This window comes from Salvelinus alpinus, chromosome 1 (assembly GCF_045679555.1).
Source record: "Salvelinus alpinus chromosome 1, SLU_Salpinus.1, whole genome shotgun sequence".
NCBI classification, from domain to species: domain Eukaryota; kingdom Metazoa; phylum Chordata; class Actinopteri; order Salmoniformes; family Salmonidae; genus Salvelinus; species Salvelinus alpinus.
In genome coordinates this window covers 51,058,702-51,074,044 of record NC_092086.1, presented here as the reverse complement: position 1 = coordinate 51,074,044, position 15,343 = coordinate 51,058,702, and the positions used below count along the sequence as shown (strand labels likewise).

Here is a 15,343-nt window from a genome sequence, read left to right as displayed (position 1 = left end):
TACTGCATTGTCGGAACTAGAAGCACAAGCATTTCGCTACACTCGCATTAACATCTGCTAACCATGTGTATGTGACTAATAAAATTTGATTTGATTTGATTTGATTTGAAGAGCCTTGACTGGGCCTGTGAGTAAACTATCACTGTTTTATGGCCTCAACATTTCAGAACAATAACCAGTCACTACCTTGGTTTTGAGCACAGCCAAAGTGAAAAGGTACAATGAAACGTTATTGGTTGTATAACTCATGTTTCAAACCCTAAACCAGTGCTTCTCAATTATTTTCTGTTACGCCCCCCCTAGGAAGAAGTAAACATTTCGCGCCCCCCAACTCTCTGCCGCGACTGTAAATAGTATCATTTGTCTATAAAATTGTTATAAGTACACCTCTGCATAACATTGTATCCTTATTAACATTAAATAAAACAAAAAATAAAGAAATATAGATCAACTTACAACAAAGAACAACTTTATTAACATTGTTTTTTAGTCTGTAACAGAAAAGACTTAAAGTGCATCGATTTGCCAGATTTTTTTATTTTTATTTATCCTTATTTAAACAATTTTTTTTTTAACTATTTGATACTGAAAAATAAAATATAATCAATAAATAATAATACATTCAAATTGATCAGCAACATTAACTCAGGAGCACAATATATGAAACACTTTGACCTATAAAACAAAAATGAATAAAACAATTTGTGCTGATTTTTTTAAATCAAAATGAGGAAGTCATAGTTTTTATTTTTGCAGCACTTGCGTCATCCAGCATGACAGAGACCATGTCTAATGTGGCAGGCAGTATCAGCTCCTCTGCTATGGAGTGTTTTTTTTTGCACTGAGCAATTTGGTACGCCACCTTATATGATGCTAACAGTGCTCGCTGGTTTACTGAATTAGCATTCACAAAGCGGGAGGATTGTTGGCAATATTCGGCACGTTTTCGCTGAAAAAACTCAAGCGGCTTATCAGCGTGATTGGGGTGTAATGTCTTTAAGTGACGCCTTAATTTATTTGGCTTCATGCTGTCCACTGCCAACATTTTTAGACACAGTAAACATACCGGTCTTTCCTCGTCTCCCACCGTAGTCACAGTAAAGCCAAGCGCTACATACGCGTCGTCATATTTCCTCGTCTTAGCTTTCGGGAGACTTACGTTTGTCTCATTATCTCCGTCTCTCTCCGCCTTTCTTTTCATCCCTGTTAAATATTTTCCCATGGTGTCTCTTAATAAGGGTTTGTTATCTGCACTTCATATCTCCTGCTCTGTGCTCCCTGTTCGGTGCAAAAAAAACTACTCCCTGCTGGCAAAAAAAAGCATGTTCCCCGGGGTCACACGCGCCCCCCCTGGCATCGCTCCGAGCCCCCCCAGGGGGGTGCGCCCCACTATTTGAGAAGGACTGCTTAAACCAAGGTTCGAGTTTGGTTACAAAATACACCTTCATTGAATTATAGTCCTATTGACATATGTTGTAATTTGTATAGACACAAGAATTATAATCAGTTCATATTTTATTTAACATAATTCATATTGCAGTCATTGTGAACAGCTGGGATTTCAATATACACAATAGAATTGTAACATTGTAAGCCCCCACCCCCCTCCCTCCCTGCCCAATGAAATCTAACGCCCACCCCACCCAGAAAACCATAACAAAACTAAAAAGATCTCCCAATACCACAACAGCCCTGCCTGCATTACTGATCCTGTCAATCTATGTCTGCGTCTGTCCTGTCCTGTCCGTCAGTCAGTCCTCTGCCAGTGTGTCTATGGCCTGTATTATGCATCTGGGTTGGGATGTGTACCTGTCTGAAACACGTGTGTGCATGTGATAGCATATGCCTTGCGTGTCAGTAGGCATGTTGTTGAGGCGTGTGTGCGTGCGCATATATATATATATATATAAGTTTTGCCACCAAGCATGTGTGCGATCCGTCAGGTTCAGAGCTCTAGTAATCGAGAGGCGCTCGCATAGCGTTCAAAACATAACGCAATTCTTTTGTAAAAGGGAGCAAGAGGTGTCTAAGTGCATATCTCGTCTGTGTGTTTTTGTCCTTGTCCACGAGTGGGAGGATCAGTTGGCATGTCTATCTCCGCAAAATAACAACTGTGGGCATCAGCATAGTGGCATTTACCGATTCTCTGAGCGACATTCACTGACCATCCAAACCTGTCATCTTTACCTTCGGACCCCCTCCCTTCCCCCGAGTGACCCCCCCCATACTTCCCCTCCCGGCCCCATGGACCCACTCCCTCCCCGACCACTCAAGTCTGTGTGTCAGTCAGTGTCTCAGCGTGTGTAAACGGTAATGCATCTTGGGGGGAAAAAAGAAAAGCGACATAGGCTAGGAGCTATTTGAGACACCGCTCAAAATACGTGGCGCCCACATAGCCCCCCCGCAGCGACCGCTGGACATTCTGCTCAAAGAGCCGTCGGTTCGTCTGCAGGACCTCCGCCGCCTCTTTATTCAAAGGGTCCTCTGGATTTGGCTCCTGAGGAGGAGTAGAAGGGCGTGGTTATTTGCCAGTTGTTCCTACCTACTCCAACCAGTTGACCAATCTATCAGAATCTGAAGGGCATTCGGAAAGTATTCAGACCCCTTGACTTTTTCTACATTTTGTTACATTATAGCCTTGTTCAAAAGTGGATTAAATAGTTTTCCCCCCTCATCAATCTACACACAAAACCTCATAATGACAAAGCAAAACATTTTTTTTGAATTTTTTGTTAATTTACAACAAAAAAACATTTACATAAGTATTCTGACCATTTACTCAGTACTTTGTTGATGCACCTTAGGCAGCGATTACAGCCTTGAGTCTTCTTGGGTATGACGCTACAAGCTTGGCACATCTGTATTTGAGGAGTTTCTCCCATTCTTCTCAGCAGATCCTCTCAAGCTCTGTCAGGTTGGATGGGGGAGCGTCGCTGCACAGCTATTTTCAGCTCTCTCCAGAGATGTTCGATCTGGTTCAAGTCCGGGCTCTGGCTGGGCAACTCAAGGATATTCAGAGACTTGTCCCGAAGCCACTCCTGCGTTGTCTTGGCTGTGTGCTAAGGGTCATTGTCCTGTTGGAAGCTGAACTTTTGCCCCAGTCTGAGGTCCTGAGAGCTCTGGAGCAGGTTTTCATCAAAGATCTCTTTGTACTTTGCTCCGTTCATCTTTCCCTCAATCCTGACTAGTCTCCCAGTCCCTGAAAAATATCCCCACAGCATGATGCTGCCACCACCATGCTTCACCATAGGGATGGTCCCAGATTTCCTCCAGACGTGACTATTGGCATTCAGGCCAAAGACGTCAATCTAGTTTCTCATGGTCAGAGTCTTTAGGTGCCTTGTGGCAAACTCCAAGCGGGCTGTCATGTGCCTTTGACTGAGGAGTGGCTTCAGTCTAGCCACTCTACCATAAAGGCATGATTGGTGGAGTGCTGCAGAGATGGCTGTCCATCTGGAAGGTTCTCCCATCTCCACAGAGGAACTCTGGAGCTTTGTCAGAGTGGCCATCTGGTTTTTGGTCACCTCCCTGACCAAGGTCCTTCTCCCCTGATTGCTCAGTTTGGCCGGGCGGCCAGCTCTAGGAAGAGTATCGGTGGTTCCAAACTTCCATTTAATGCTGCAGAAAGTTTTAGGTATCCTTCCCCAGATCTGTGCCTTGACACAACCCTGTCTCTGAGCTCTACGGACAATTCCTTCGACCTCATGGCTTGGTTTTTGCTCTGACATGGCACAGATGTGTGCACCTTCCCAAATCATGTCCAATCTATTTCATTTACTACAGGTGGACTCCAATCAAGTTGCAGAAACATCTCAAGGATGATCAATGGAAACAGGATGCAACTGAACTCAATTTAGAGTCTCATAGGAAAGGGTCTGAATACTTAAGTAAATAAGGTATTTATGTTTCCTAAAATGTCTAAAAAACTTTTTTTTCGCTTTGTCATTATGGGGTATTGTGTGTAGATTGACGAGGGAAAAAAGATTGAATACATTTTAGAATAAGGCTGTAACGTAACAAAATGTGGAAAAAGTCTAGGGATCTGAATACTTTCCGAATGCACTGTACATCCTGCTACATTCCTGATTCTAAGCATGGTGAACAAGGAAGAGTAATCAAACTATGCTAGGCAAAATTGGAAATAGGATAATCCCTGTACTCACTAGAAATAGATACTGTAGTCCATATATGATGGAGTTTACTGTCAACACGGGCTTCCAGTCCTCTCTGTAAGAGAAAAAGAGATGTTAAAAGACACCGCTCGATATAATAGTAAAAATGTAGAATTCTGTAGTCATTCTGAATTATCAAACGAGACAACGAAAACAAAGTGACCACCGTGCAGGTGGTGTACCTCAAGATATTTAGGCAGACATTGCCCTCCAGGTCAATGTTCGGGTGGTACACCATTGTCTCACACTTGACCTTCGGGGGATCATGAGGGTAGCCCTGTCCTACCTGGAAAACAGAGCAGTCACAAGAAGTCAAAGGAAGATATTCTCTAAACTTATATCCATTCACTTTCTTTCGACTAACAACTGAGTTTTAACAACATGCTTACCATCAAGAGTCTTAAAGACATGATCGGGAACTTTGCCGACCACAAAGTATTTTTAAAACCTCACACTTTGGGCTGAATATGTCAATGTGTAGCTCATACATGCATAATCTATGATCTGAATTACTGTCTTACCTCAATTAGCCATGAAATCCCTAGATTGAAAGTAACTGTTTTTCTGGAAGCTGTATACCGCCATTTTCCCTACATTTTCACCACGTGAGCCAGCCCCTAGCAATTTGAGTTCTAGCCAATGAACTTCAGCCCTCGCCACTCGAGTGAGAGCTAACAAGATGCACACACAGTCGAACCAGAGAGAGAGAGAGCAATGACGTGGTGCATATATCTTCACTTACACCGAGTGTACAAAACATTAAGGACACCTGCTCTTTCCATGACATAGACGGACCAGGTGAATCCAGGTAAAAGCTATGATCCCCTAATGATGTCACTTGTTAAATCCACTTCAAAAATCAGTGTATATGAAGGAGAGGAGACAGTTAAAATACGTTTTTTAAAGTCTAGAGACAATTGAGACATGGATTGTGTGTGTGCCATTCAGAGGTTGAATGGGCAAGACAAAATACTTAGTGCCTTCAGAAAGTATTCATACATGACTTACTGCACATTTTGTTGTGTTACAGCCTGAATTTCCCCCCCCTCATCCATCTATGCCATGATGACGATGTAAAAAAACATGTTAGACATTTTTGCAAATGTATTGAAAATGAAATATCTAATTTACACAAGTATTCACACCCATGAGTGAGTACATGTTCGAATCACCTTTGGCAGCGATTACAGCTGCGAGTCCTTCTGGGAAAGTCTCTAAGAGCTTTGCACACCTGATTTGTACAATATTTACCCATTATTATTTTCTAAATTCTTCAAGCGCTGTCAAAACCAGTCATTGCTAGACAACCATTTTCAAGTCTTGCCATAGATTTTCAAGTCAAAACTGTAATTCGGCCACTCAGGAACATTGACGGTCTTCTTGGTAAAGCAACTCCAGTGTATATTTGGCCTTGTGTTTTAGGTTATTTTCCTGCTGTAAGGTGAATTCATCTCCCAGTGTCTGTTAGAAAGCAGACTGAACCAGATATTCCTCTAGGATTTTGCATGTGCTTAGCTCCATTGAAAATGAAAAACCATGAAAAACTCCCCAGTCCTTAACAATTACAAGCATACCGAAAACATGATGCAGCCACCACTATGCTTGAAAATATGAAGAGTGGTAACTCAGTAATGTGTTGTATTGAATTTGCCCCAAACATAACACTTTTCAGGACAAAAAGTGAATTGCTTTGCCACATTTTTTAAAGTATTACTTTAGTGCCTTGTTGCAAACTGGATGCATGTTTTGGAATATTTTTTAAATTATGTACAGACTTCCTTCTTTACACTGTCAATTACGTTAGTATTGTGAAGTAACTACAATGTTGTTGATCCATCCACAATTTTCTAATCACAGCCATTAAACTCAGTAACTGTTTTAATGTCACCATTGGACTCGGATGGGGCCACAGTGTCTCCTGACCCCTCCTGTCTCAGCCTCCAGTATTTATGCTGCAGTAGTTTATGTGTCGGGGGGCTAGGGTCAGTCTGTTATATCTGGAGTACTTCTCCTGTCTTATCCGGTGTACTGTGTGAATTTAAGTATGCTCTCTCTAACTCTCTTTCTTTCTCTCTCTCGGAGGACCTGAGCCCTAGGACCATGCCTCAGGACTACCTGGCATGATGACTCCTTGCTGTCCCCAGTCCACCATCCACCTGGCCGTGCTGCTGCTCCAGTTTCAACTGTTCTGCCTGCGGCTATGGAACCCTGACCTGTTCACCGGACGTGCTACCTGTCCCAGACCTGCTGTTTTCAACTCTCTAGAGACAGCAGGACCGGTAGAGATACTCTTAATGATCGGCTATGAAAAGCCAACTGACATTTACTCCTGAGGTGCTGACTTATTGCACCCTCCACAACTACTGTGATTATTATTATTTGACCATGCTGGTCATTTATGAACATTTGAACATCTTGGCCATGTTCTGTTATAATCTCCACCCGGCACAGCCAGAAGAGGACTGGCCACCCCTCATAGCCTGGTTCCTCTCTAGGTTTCTTCCTAGGTTTTGGCCTTTCTAGGGAGTTTTTCCTAACCACCGTGCTTTTACACCTGCATTGCTTGCTGTTTGGGGTTTTAGGCTGGGTTTCTGTACAGCACTTTGAGATATCAGCTGATGTAAGAAGGGCTGTATAAATAAATTTGATTTGACTCATCGTGAAATCCCTGAGTGGTTTCCTTCCTCCCTGGCAACTGAGTTAGTCAGGACGCCTGTATCGGTGTAATGACTGGGTGTATTGATACACCGTCCAGAGTAATTAATAACTTCACCATGCTCAAAGGCATATTCAATGTCTGCAATTGTTTTTTACCCATTTACCAATTGGTGCACTTCATTGCAAGGCATTGGAAAACCTCCCTGGTCTTTGAGGATGAATCTGTGTTTGAAATGCACTGCTCGACTGAGTGATCTTACAGATAATTGTATGTGTGGGGTACAGAGATGAGGTAGTCATTCAAAAAGCATATTAAAACACTATTATTGCACAGTCAGTCCATACAACTTATGCTGTTTTTTTACTCCTGAACATATTTAGGCTTGCCATAAGAAAGGGGTTGAATACTTATTGACTCAAGCCGTTTCAGCTTTCCATTTTTAACTCATTTGCAATCATTTCGAAAAACATAATTCCATTTTGACATTATGGGTATTGTGTTAGGCCAGTGACAAAAAAAATCTCATTTCAATCCGTTTTACATTCTGTAACAACTAAATGTGGAAAAAGTCAAGGGATGTGAATAGTTTCTGAAGGCACTGTAAAGTGCATTTGAACGGGGTGCCAGGCGGACCGGTTTGTGTCAAGAACTGCAACGCTGCTGGGTTTTTACACGTTCAACAGTTTCCTGTGTGTATCAAGAATGGTCCACCACCCAAAAAACATCCAGCCAACTTCACACAATTGTGGGAAGCATTGGAGTAAACATGGGCCAGCATCCTTGCGCATCCTCAACACCTTGTAGAGTCCATGTCCTAACAAATTGAGGCTTAGTGGGGTGGGGGGGGTACAACTCAATATTAGAAAGGTACTCTTAATTAGCGTATGTAATATAGCACACCATTTTCAGAGGCCACTTTTGGCTCGTGAGCTTTACTTTCAGAACTACTGGCTAAAAAGTACCGGAGAATCTCTAAGGCATTTAGAATCAGAAAAACCAAAAAGAGAACAGCTTCAATCTAAAAACATGCAGCAGCACAACTTTTGTTAAAGGTCCAGTGCAGCCATTTTTATGTCAGTATAAAAAAAAATCTGGGTAACAAATAAATACCTTACTGTGATTGTTTTCAATTGAAATTGTAAACAAGAAGCCAAAACAGCTTCTTAGCAAAGTACAGTTTCTCAAGCAAGAATTTTGCTCGGACTGTCTGGGAGTGGTCTGAGTGGAGAGGGGGAAACAAAAAACTAGGTGTTATTAGAATTAAGGTTTGGAACTCTTGTTCTCATTAGTCTATTAACCAATGTCCACCTAGTGATGTCACCAGCCAGGGCCAAAACTCCATCCCACTAAAACAGGCTGAAATTTGAGGCGGTCTTTTCAAATTAGCTCTTACACTAAAAGGGCATTATCATAATTTTCACAGTATTATTCCATCGTCATAGTGTGGTCCATTTATTAGGCACACCACCCCGTTCATGAAAATGGTTTGCTCCTACAGACAGTGGCCGTCTATATAAAGCAGGCAGACAGGCATCGAGGCATTCTGATAGTTTGATTGAGTATTAGAATGGGCAAAATGAGTGACCTAAGTGACTGAGTGTGGTATGATCGTAAGCGCCAGGAGCGCCGGTTCCAGTATCTCAGAAACAGAAGGCCTTTCACGCACGATAGTGTCTAGGGTTTACTGAGAATGGTGCGACAAACAAAAAACATCCAGTCAGCGGCAGTCCTGTGGGTGAAAACCACTCGTTGATGAGAGAGGTCAAAGGAGAATGGCAAGAATCGTGCAAGCTAACAGGCGGGCCACAAACAGCGCAGTACAACAGAGGTGTGCAGAACGGCATCTCGGAACGCACCACTCGTCGTACCTTGTCACGGATGGGCTACTGCAGCAGACGACCACACCGGGTTCGACTCCTATCAGCTATAAACAAGAAGAAGCGCCTCCAGTGGGCACGTGATCACCATCACTGGACAATTGAGGAGTGGAAAAATATGACCTGGTCCGACAAATCCAGGTTCCTGTTGCGTCATACTGATGGCAGAGTCAGGATTTGGCGTAAACTGCATGAGTCCTCATCCTGCCTGGTGTCAACGGTACAGGCTGGTGGTGGTGGTGTGGGAACTGTTTTCCTGGCACACATTAGATCCTTTGATACCAATTGAGCAACATTTCAACACCACACCTTATAGAATCCATCCCACACAGGATCCAGGCTGTTCTGGAGGCAAAGGGGGGTCCGACCCAGTAGTAGGTGGGTCTACCTAAAACTGGCCACTGAGTGTATATAAAACACAGGGAAATCCCGTTTGACTGCACTGGGCCTTTAACCATTCAATACTGACATTAAAAACATCCGATACCAAATTGTGACCCTAAAAATACCACAAAACAATAGCTATCAAGCAGGTGTAATTGGCATTAACAACAGTTTAGTGTGAAAGTAAAGAAGGGTGTAGTGACTCATGTCGTCCCGATGTCTGTCCACCCACATTAAGCCCCCTTACCTTAAAGCTGAAGACAAACTTTCCCCCTTTGTAAAATCCCTAAAAAGAGAGAAAATAACCTGAGAATGTGTTTACATACAGGTTTCTATGAATGCTGTTCATAGACTGTTTGGTGGGTTGGCATAAGATAAGTGCTAAATAATACATTGTGTACAAAGTATTTATCCTTGGATATTAGTTGATAAGCCACTATTTTAGCATTACAAACCATTCATTAGTTGCAACTGTACAAGTTTGAGTACAATAGTTAAATGTTTAATAAACACATATGCCATATGGAGGATTCTCTCTGACAAGTAGCTACAGCTTGTTTCAGGAAAGAGTGAAGACCTCGTCTGGTGAGATGATGAGCTTGAAGTTGAGCAGATCATCTTGGTCGGGGAAGACGATCTCGCACGTCTTTGGGAGGTTCAGCTCATTGATGTCTGCAAGGAGAAAATTAATGTCTCAATGAATAGCAGACTTCTTGAATCAATTTCCCTTCAGTGGCATGCATGAAACCTGCCTGGCAGAAACATGAAAACCAAAGTGTTCTTCTTATCTGCTTTTTTTTTACGGACAAAAAGTGGGGTGTAAATTGTATTGAAGGCACCCGAGCAGCGCAGTGCAATGATTCCTTCCGAAGTGCTGGGGTGATCCCACACCTGTGGTGGTATTGTCCCTCTCACTCTGAGGTCTTTCAAAATGTAATGGTTGCCCTGCAGTAATTTCCTATATTCTGCTTTGAATAACAACTCTGATATTTTTCTACAAGTTTAATATGCGAACTGAGTCAGTTCACTTCAAAAGGAGGAAAACCAAATTGGGACTATGTGGTGGTCCTCTAGCCTAAAAGCTAAACAACATTCTTTAGGTATAGAGGTCCTGTTGGTTTTAGACAGCCTTCATCCACTATGAAATGGAGATTAGCTTAGTCTTTCAAAATCATGGGCTTGAGTCAAAGGCCAACTGGATATCTTATATGGGGTCCATAGTGTTACAAGGATCATGAACCAAACAAGTGAGCCATTTGAACAAAATCGCCACACTCATCACAGGGGTGGTTTGAATTTCATTATCCAAGTATCTGGGAAAACATTTGTTGACATGGTTGTGGGGGGCCTTTCAAAACATGATGCATATGTCTTTTCACAGCATTTCCTCATTTTGGATAGCTGGAAATGTCACGTTCTCCTTTGAATAAATGTTATTAGCTAAAGACCTGGCTTAACAATTCTGTAACTACTTTAAAAGGCAGAGGTTATAAAACAATATTCATATTTCTTGCCATCCAACTCCCAGTCAGTCTTTCACTGTTCCAAATGTCATGTGTTCTGTCATGAAAGGTATGAAACGTTTCAATGTCTCACATGTATCTTGTGTATTGATAACATTAACTAGCCTATCTACATGTTGTACACAGTTACTTTGTGACATACAGTGACCTGCAGCACATTGGACAAAAACTGTTTGTAACTTAGGTAAGTAAGTAAGTATGGCAAACATCCTGGCTAGTGATAGCTGTACTGACTTGATGTAGCTAACTAGCATAGTATAAGTTGCTGACTAATGAAAATCAAAGGTTACTTTTACGTTACTCAATAAGATCAATAGTGATATCCACAATAGTTTAAGACACGTTTGTGATATTCTGTTGAATAATGAACAACTATACCCACGTTTTTGAGCTAGTTAGCATCAGACAGAAGTAGCAAGCTAACTAACTTTATCGGCTTAATGGGTGTAGCTACTGGTAGCTTGTGTTCTCTTTTGCACAAACTGCTTAGTGACACATCTAAATTGAAACACTGATAACATGGCTAGTTACTGTATAACGTTATTTGTTCAGCTAGCTAACGTTATCTAAGTCACTGAACTAGCAGGGCAAATTAACTAACAAGGGTGCTAACTAACAAGAAGTGTTGTAAATATGAGTTGACTCCCTGGCTTCACCATCTTCTGGCTGCGACGTTTGAGTTTTGTTTTCATAATAGCTAGCTAGCTAATGTTAGCCAGATGGCTAGCCAGCTAATTAGCCAACTAGCTAGTTCAGCCTCCTATGGCAATACAGACCTGTTTTTGTTGTTTCTCATTTATTAAACATGTGGACAGACACGTTAATTAAACAAACATGTTCGTGGTTTAGAAATAAACCATCTGCTTTTAAAGAAGCCAGTTAGCCTACCTTTCTGTATTCGAAGCTGGGCCGCGCTTGCTTTTTTACCCCCGGCTCCTGTTCTGTTTCCTCCAGCAGATTCCTCGTCTTTCTTCTGCTGCTTCAGAGAAAAGAGCTTAATCATCTTCAATTAGTTTATTGAAGATCTATATTTCAGTTCCTTCAATTAGAAACAGCTATTTGTCTTAAATTTATGGAGAGAGTTATGACTCAATACAGCACCGTAATGTTGTTGGAGCCGGTGCGTCTCAGCTACAATATCGGAAGACTAGCTGATAGCCTAGCTCGGTAGCACTGGTGCGTGAGACAGTAACGTTACGATGCCAAGGTAGCGAGTGTGAAAGAAGGGGGAGTTCTGAAAGAACAGTGGCGGTACACAAACTGGACCAGTTTGTTTCTGTTGATATGAAATCATTGGATATTGCCTAGTTGGGCTACTCATATTCATAAGCTTTATTTAACTTACACTCATATTGGAGGGTTAGAGACTGCACATGTTCCCTTATTATGGTTGAGGAACAGCACCCTGAAGTATACAAGGATAAAGCAAAACAGAAACGATTTCATTCAGATGTACAATGTTAAATCAGTGTTGTACATAGCTTACACAAAATAATCATGTAGGATACACTTGGCTATGTATTTGCAGCACCACACTGGACAGTATTTTGTCTCTCAGACAAGAACAATATGCTTAGAAAATAAGTTTTTAAAAAAATGTCTCACATTTAATTATTACTATCTCAGTACAGAGTACCACAGTATGAGTCATAATACCCATAAAACCTAGCGGTGAAACAAGGAAATCGTTCCAATAACTTTTCCATCATTCATTTTTCCCCATAGGGGATTTTAGATACACTTAAAACAAGGGCTGTGTTTTGTGTAGGCTTACCCTGGAGTGACATTTTGATAACTGTAATTCACTCTAGGACAAGGAGACTTCTCAATATATTCACCTGTATTTACCAGCCAATGCTAATTAGCTGATAATGTGACTATCATAAAGAACTACAAATGCCATGATGATCTGGACGAGACTGCCAAATCAAAGCAAAGGTAAGAATCTCTGGATTAACTATGTAATGTTAGCTACAATTAGTAATGAATAAATTGGCTACATTTCTTTAAGTTGACAATTTGTGAACTGTCTTGTGTAAGTTTTAAGTTGACACAATACCTGTTACTAAAGGTGTCAGCTAGAGATGATGTGCAGGAGCATGCAGGGATTTGTAGTCTTGCATGATGTCTACTTTGATATTATTTAGCATTTTTTTATCTGAGTAATAGAGCCGGAAATATTGTTAAGTCGATATCCTCGAAGGATATTGACCTCATCCTGTCAGTTGAGGATGCCTGGTTGTTTTTTAAAAGTAATTTCCTCACCATTTTAAATAAGCATGCCCCTTTCAAAAAAAATTGAACTAAGAACAGTTATAGCCCTTGGTTCACTCCAGACCTGACTGCCCTCGACCAGCACAAAAACATCCTGTGGCGGACTGCACTAGCATCGAATAATCCCCGCGTTATGCAACTTTCAGGGAAGTCAGGAACCAATACACACAGTCAGCCAGGAAAGCAAAGGCTAGCTTTCTCAAACAGAAATTTGCATCCTGTAGCTCTAACTCCAAAAAGTTTTGGGACACTGTAAAGTCCATGGAGAATAAGAGCACCTCCTACCAGCTGCCCACTGCTCTGAGGATAGGTAACACTGGCACCTCCGATAAATCCACGATAATCGAGAATTTCAATAAGCATTTCTCTACGGCTGGCCATGCTTTCCTCCTGGCTAACCCAACCCCGGCAAACAGCTCCGCACCCCCCGCAGTTACTCGCCCAAGCCTCCCCAGCTTCTCCTTCACCCAAATCCAGATAGCAAATGTTCTGAAAGAGCTGCAAAACCTGGACCCGTACATATCAGCTGGGCTAGACAATCTGGACCCTCTCTTTCTAAAATTATCCGCCGCCATTATTGCAACCCCTATTACCAGTCTGTTCAACCTCTCTTTCGTATCAGCCGAGATCCCTAAAGATTGGAAAGCTGCCGCGGTCGTCCCCCTCTTCAAAGGGGGTGACACTCTAGACACAAACTGTTATAGACCTATATCCATCCTGCCCTGCCTTTCTAAAGTCTTCGAAAGCCAAGTTAATAAACAGATCACTGACCATTTCGAATCCCACCGTACCTTCTCCGCTGTGCAATCCTGTTTCCGAGCTGGTCACGGGTGCACCTCAGCCACTCTCAAGGTACTAAACGATATCATAACCGCCATCGATAAAAGACAGTACTGTGCAGCTGTCTTCATCGACCTGGCCAAGGCTTTCGACTCTGTCAATCACCATATTCTTATCGGCAGACTCAACAGCCTTGGTTTCTCAAATGACTGCCTCGCCTGGTTCACCAACTACTTCTCAGACAGAGTTCAGTGTGTCAAATCGGAGGGCCTGTTGTCCGGACCTCTGGCAGTTTCTATAGGGGTGCCACAGGGTTCAATTCTCGGGCCGACTCTTTTCTCTGTATATATCAACGATGTCGCTCTTGCTGCGAGCAATTCCCTGATCCACCTCTACGCAGACAACACCATTCTGTATACATCTGGCTCTTCTTTGGACACTGTGTTAACTAACCTCCAAACGAGCTTCAATGCCATACAACACTCCTTCTGTGGCCTCCAACTGCTCTTAAACGCTAGTAAAACCAAATGCATGCTTTTCAACCGTTCGCTACCCGCCCGCCCGACTAGCATCACTACTCTGGACGGTTCTGACTTAAAATATGTGGACAACTACAAATACCTAGATGTCTGGCTAGACTGTAAACTCTCCTTCCAGACTCATTAAATATCTCCAATCCAAAATTAAACTTAGAATCGGCTTCCTATTTCGAAACAAAGCCTCCTCCACTCACGCCGCAAAACATCCCCTCGTTAAACTGACTATCCTATCGATCCTCGACTTCGGCGATGTCATTTACAAAATAGCTTCCAATACTCTACTCAGCAAACTGGATGCATTCTATCACAGTGCCATCCGTTTTGTCACCAAAGCCCCTTACACCACCCACCGCTGCGACCTGTATGCTCTAGTCGGCTGGCCCTCGCTACATATTCGTCGCCAGACCCATTGGCTCCAGGTCATCTTTAAGTCTATGCTAGGTAAAGCTCCGCCTTATCTCAGCTCACTGGTCAGGATAACAACACCCACCCGTAGCACGCGCTCCAGCAGGTATATCTCACTGGTCATCCCCGAAGCCAACACCAGCTTTGGCTGCCTTTCCTTCCAGTTCTCTGCTGCCAATAACTGGAATGAATTGCAAAAATAGCTGAAGCTGGAAACTTATATTTCCCTCACTAACTTAAAAAAAGAATCTATCTGAGCAGCTAACCGATCACTGCAGCTGTACATAGCCCATCTGTAAATAGCCCACCCAATCTACCTACCTCATCCCCATATTGTTTTTATTTACTTTTCTGCTCTTTTGCACACCAGTATTTCTACTTGCACATCACCATTTGCTCATCTATCACGCCAGTGTTAATTTGCTAAATTGTAATTACCTCGCTACTAGGACCTATTTATTGCCATTCCTCCTCACGCCATTTGCACACACTGTATATAGACTTTCTTTTTTTCTATTGTGTTATTGACTGTACGCTTGTTTATTCCATGTGTAACTCTGTTGTTTGTGTCACACTGCTTTGCTTTATCTTGGCCACAGTTGTAAATGAGAACTTGTTCTCAACTAGCTTACCTGGTTAAATAAAGGTGAAAAAAAAGTCACCTTGTCCGAGAGTTTTACATGCTTATCAAAACATCATGCCAGGGTAAGCCTACATGAAACACAGCCCT

General features: G+C 42.3%; 2 protein-coding genes across 2 annotated transcripts in view; one reads left to right on the top strand and one right to left on the bottom strand.

The window, feature by feature from the left end:
• Positions 1-513: 513 nt before the first annotated feature.
• LOC139579427 (NEDD8-conjugating enzyme Ubc12) lies at positions 514-11,865 on the bottom strand. The gene is made up of 6 exons (XM_071408094.1): positions 11,504-11,865; positions 9,670-9,764; positions 9,340-9,378; positions 4,355-4,458; positions 4,164-4,227; positions 514-2,497 (listed from the first exon to the last, which is right to left on the bottom strand). Exons 1-6 carry the CDS (start codon positions 11,616-11,618, stop codon positions 2,357-2,359), a joined length of 558 nt encoding a protein of 185 aa, XP_071264195.1. The 5' UTR covers positions 11,619-11,865; the 3' UTR covers positions 514-2,356.
• Positions 11,866-12,295: 430 nt separating this feature from the next.
• LOC139579416 (F-box/LRR-repeat protein 19-like) overlaps positions 12,296-15,343 on the top strand; it is a 40,231-nt gene continuing 37,183 nt past the window's right edge. The window contains exon 1 of the mRNA XM_071408052.1: positions 12,296-12,553. The gene's annotated coding sequence lies outside the window, so the exon portion shown is untranslated. The remainder of the gene's footprint in view (positions 12,554-15,343) is intronic.

Excerpts from the sequence above, each read along its gene's own strand:
- LOC139579427 (XM_071408094.1), bottom strand. The coding sequence starts at position 11,618 with ATGATTAAGCTCTTTTCTCTGAAGCAGCAGAAGAAAGACGAGGAATCT. Across the intron at positions 9,379-9,669 it reads TCATCATCTCACCAGACGAG|GGATTTTACAAAGGGGGAAA; the intron begins GTCTTCACTCTT and ends CTCTCTTTTTAG. Across the intron at positions 4,228-4,354 it reads GTCTGCCTAAATATCTTGAG|AGAGGACTGGAAGCCCGTGT; the intron begins GTACACCACCTG and ends TTTCTCTTACAG.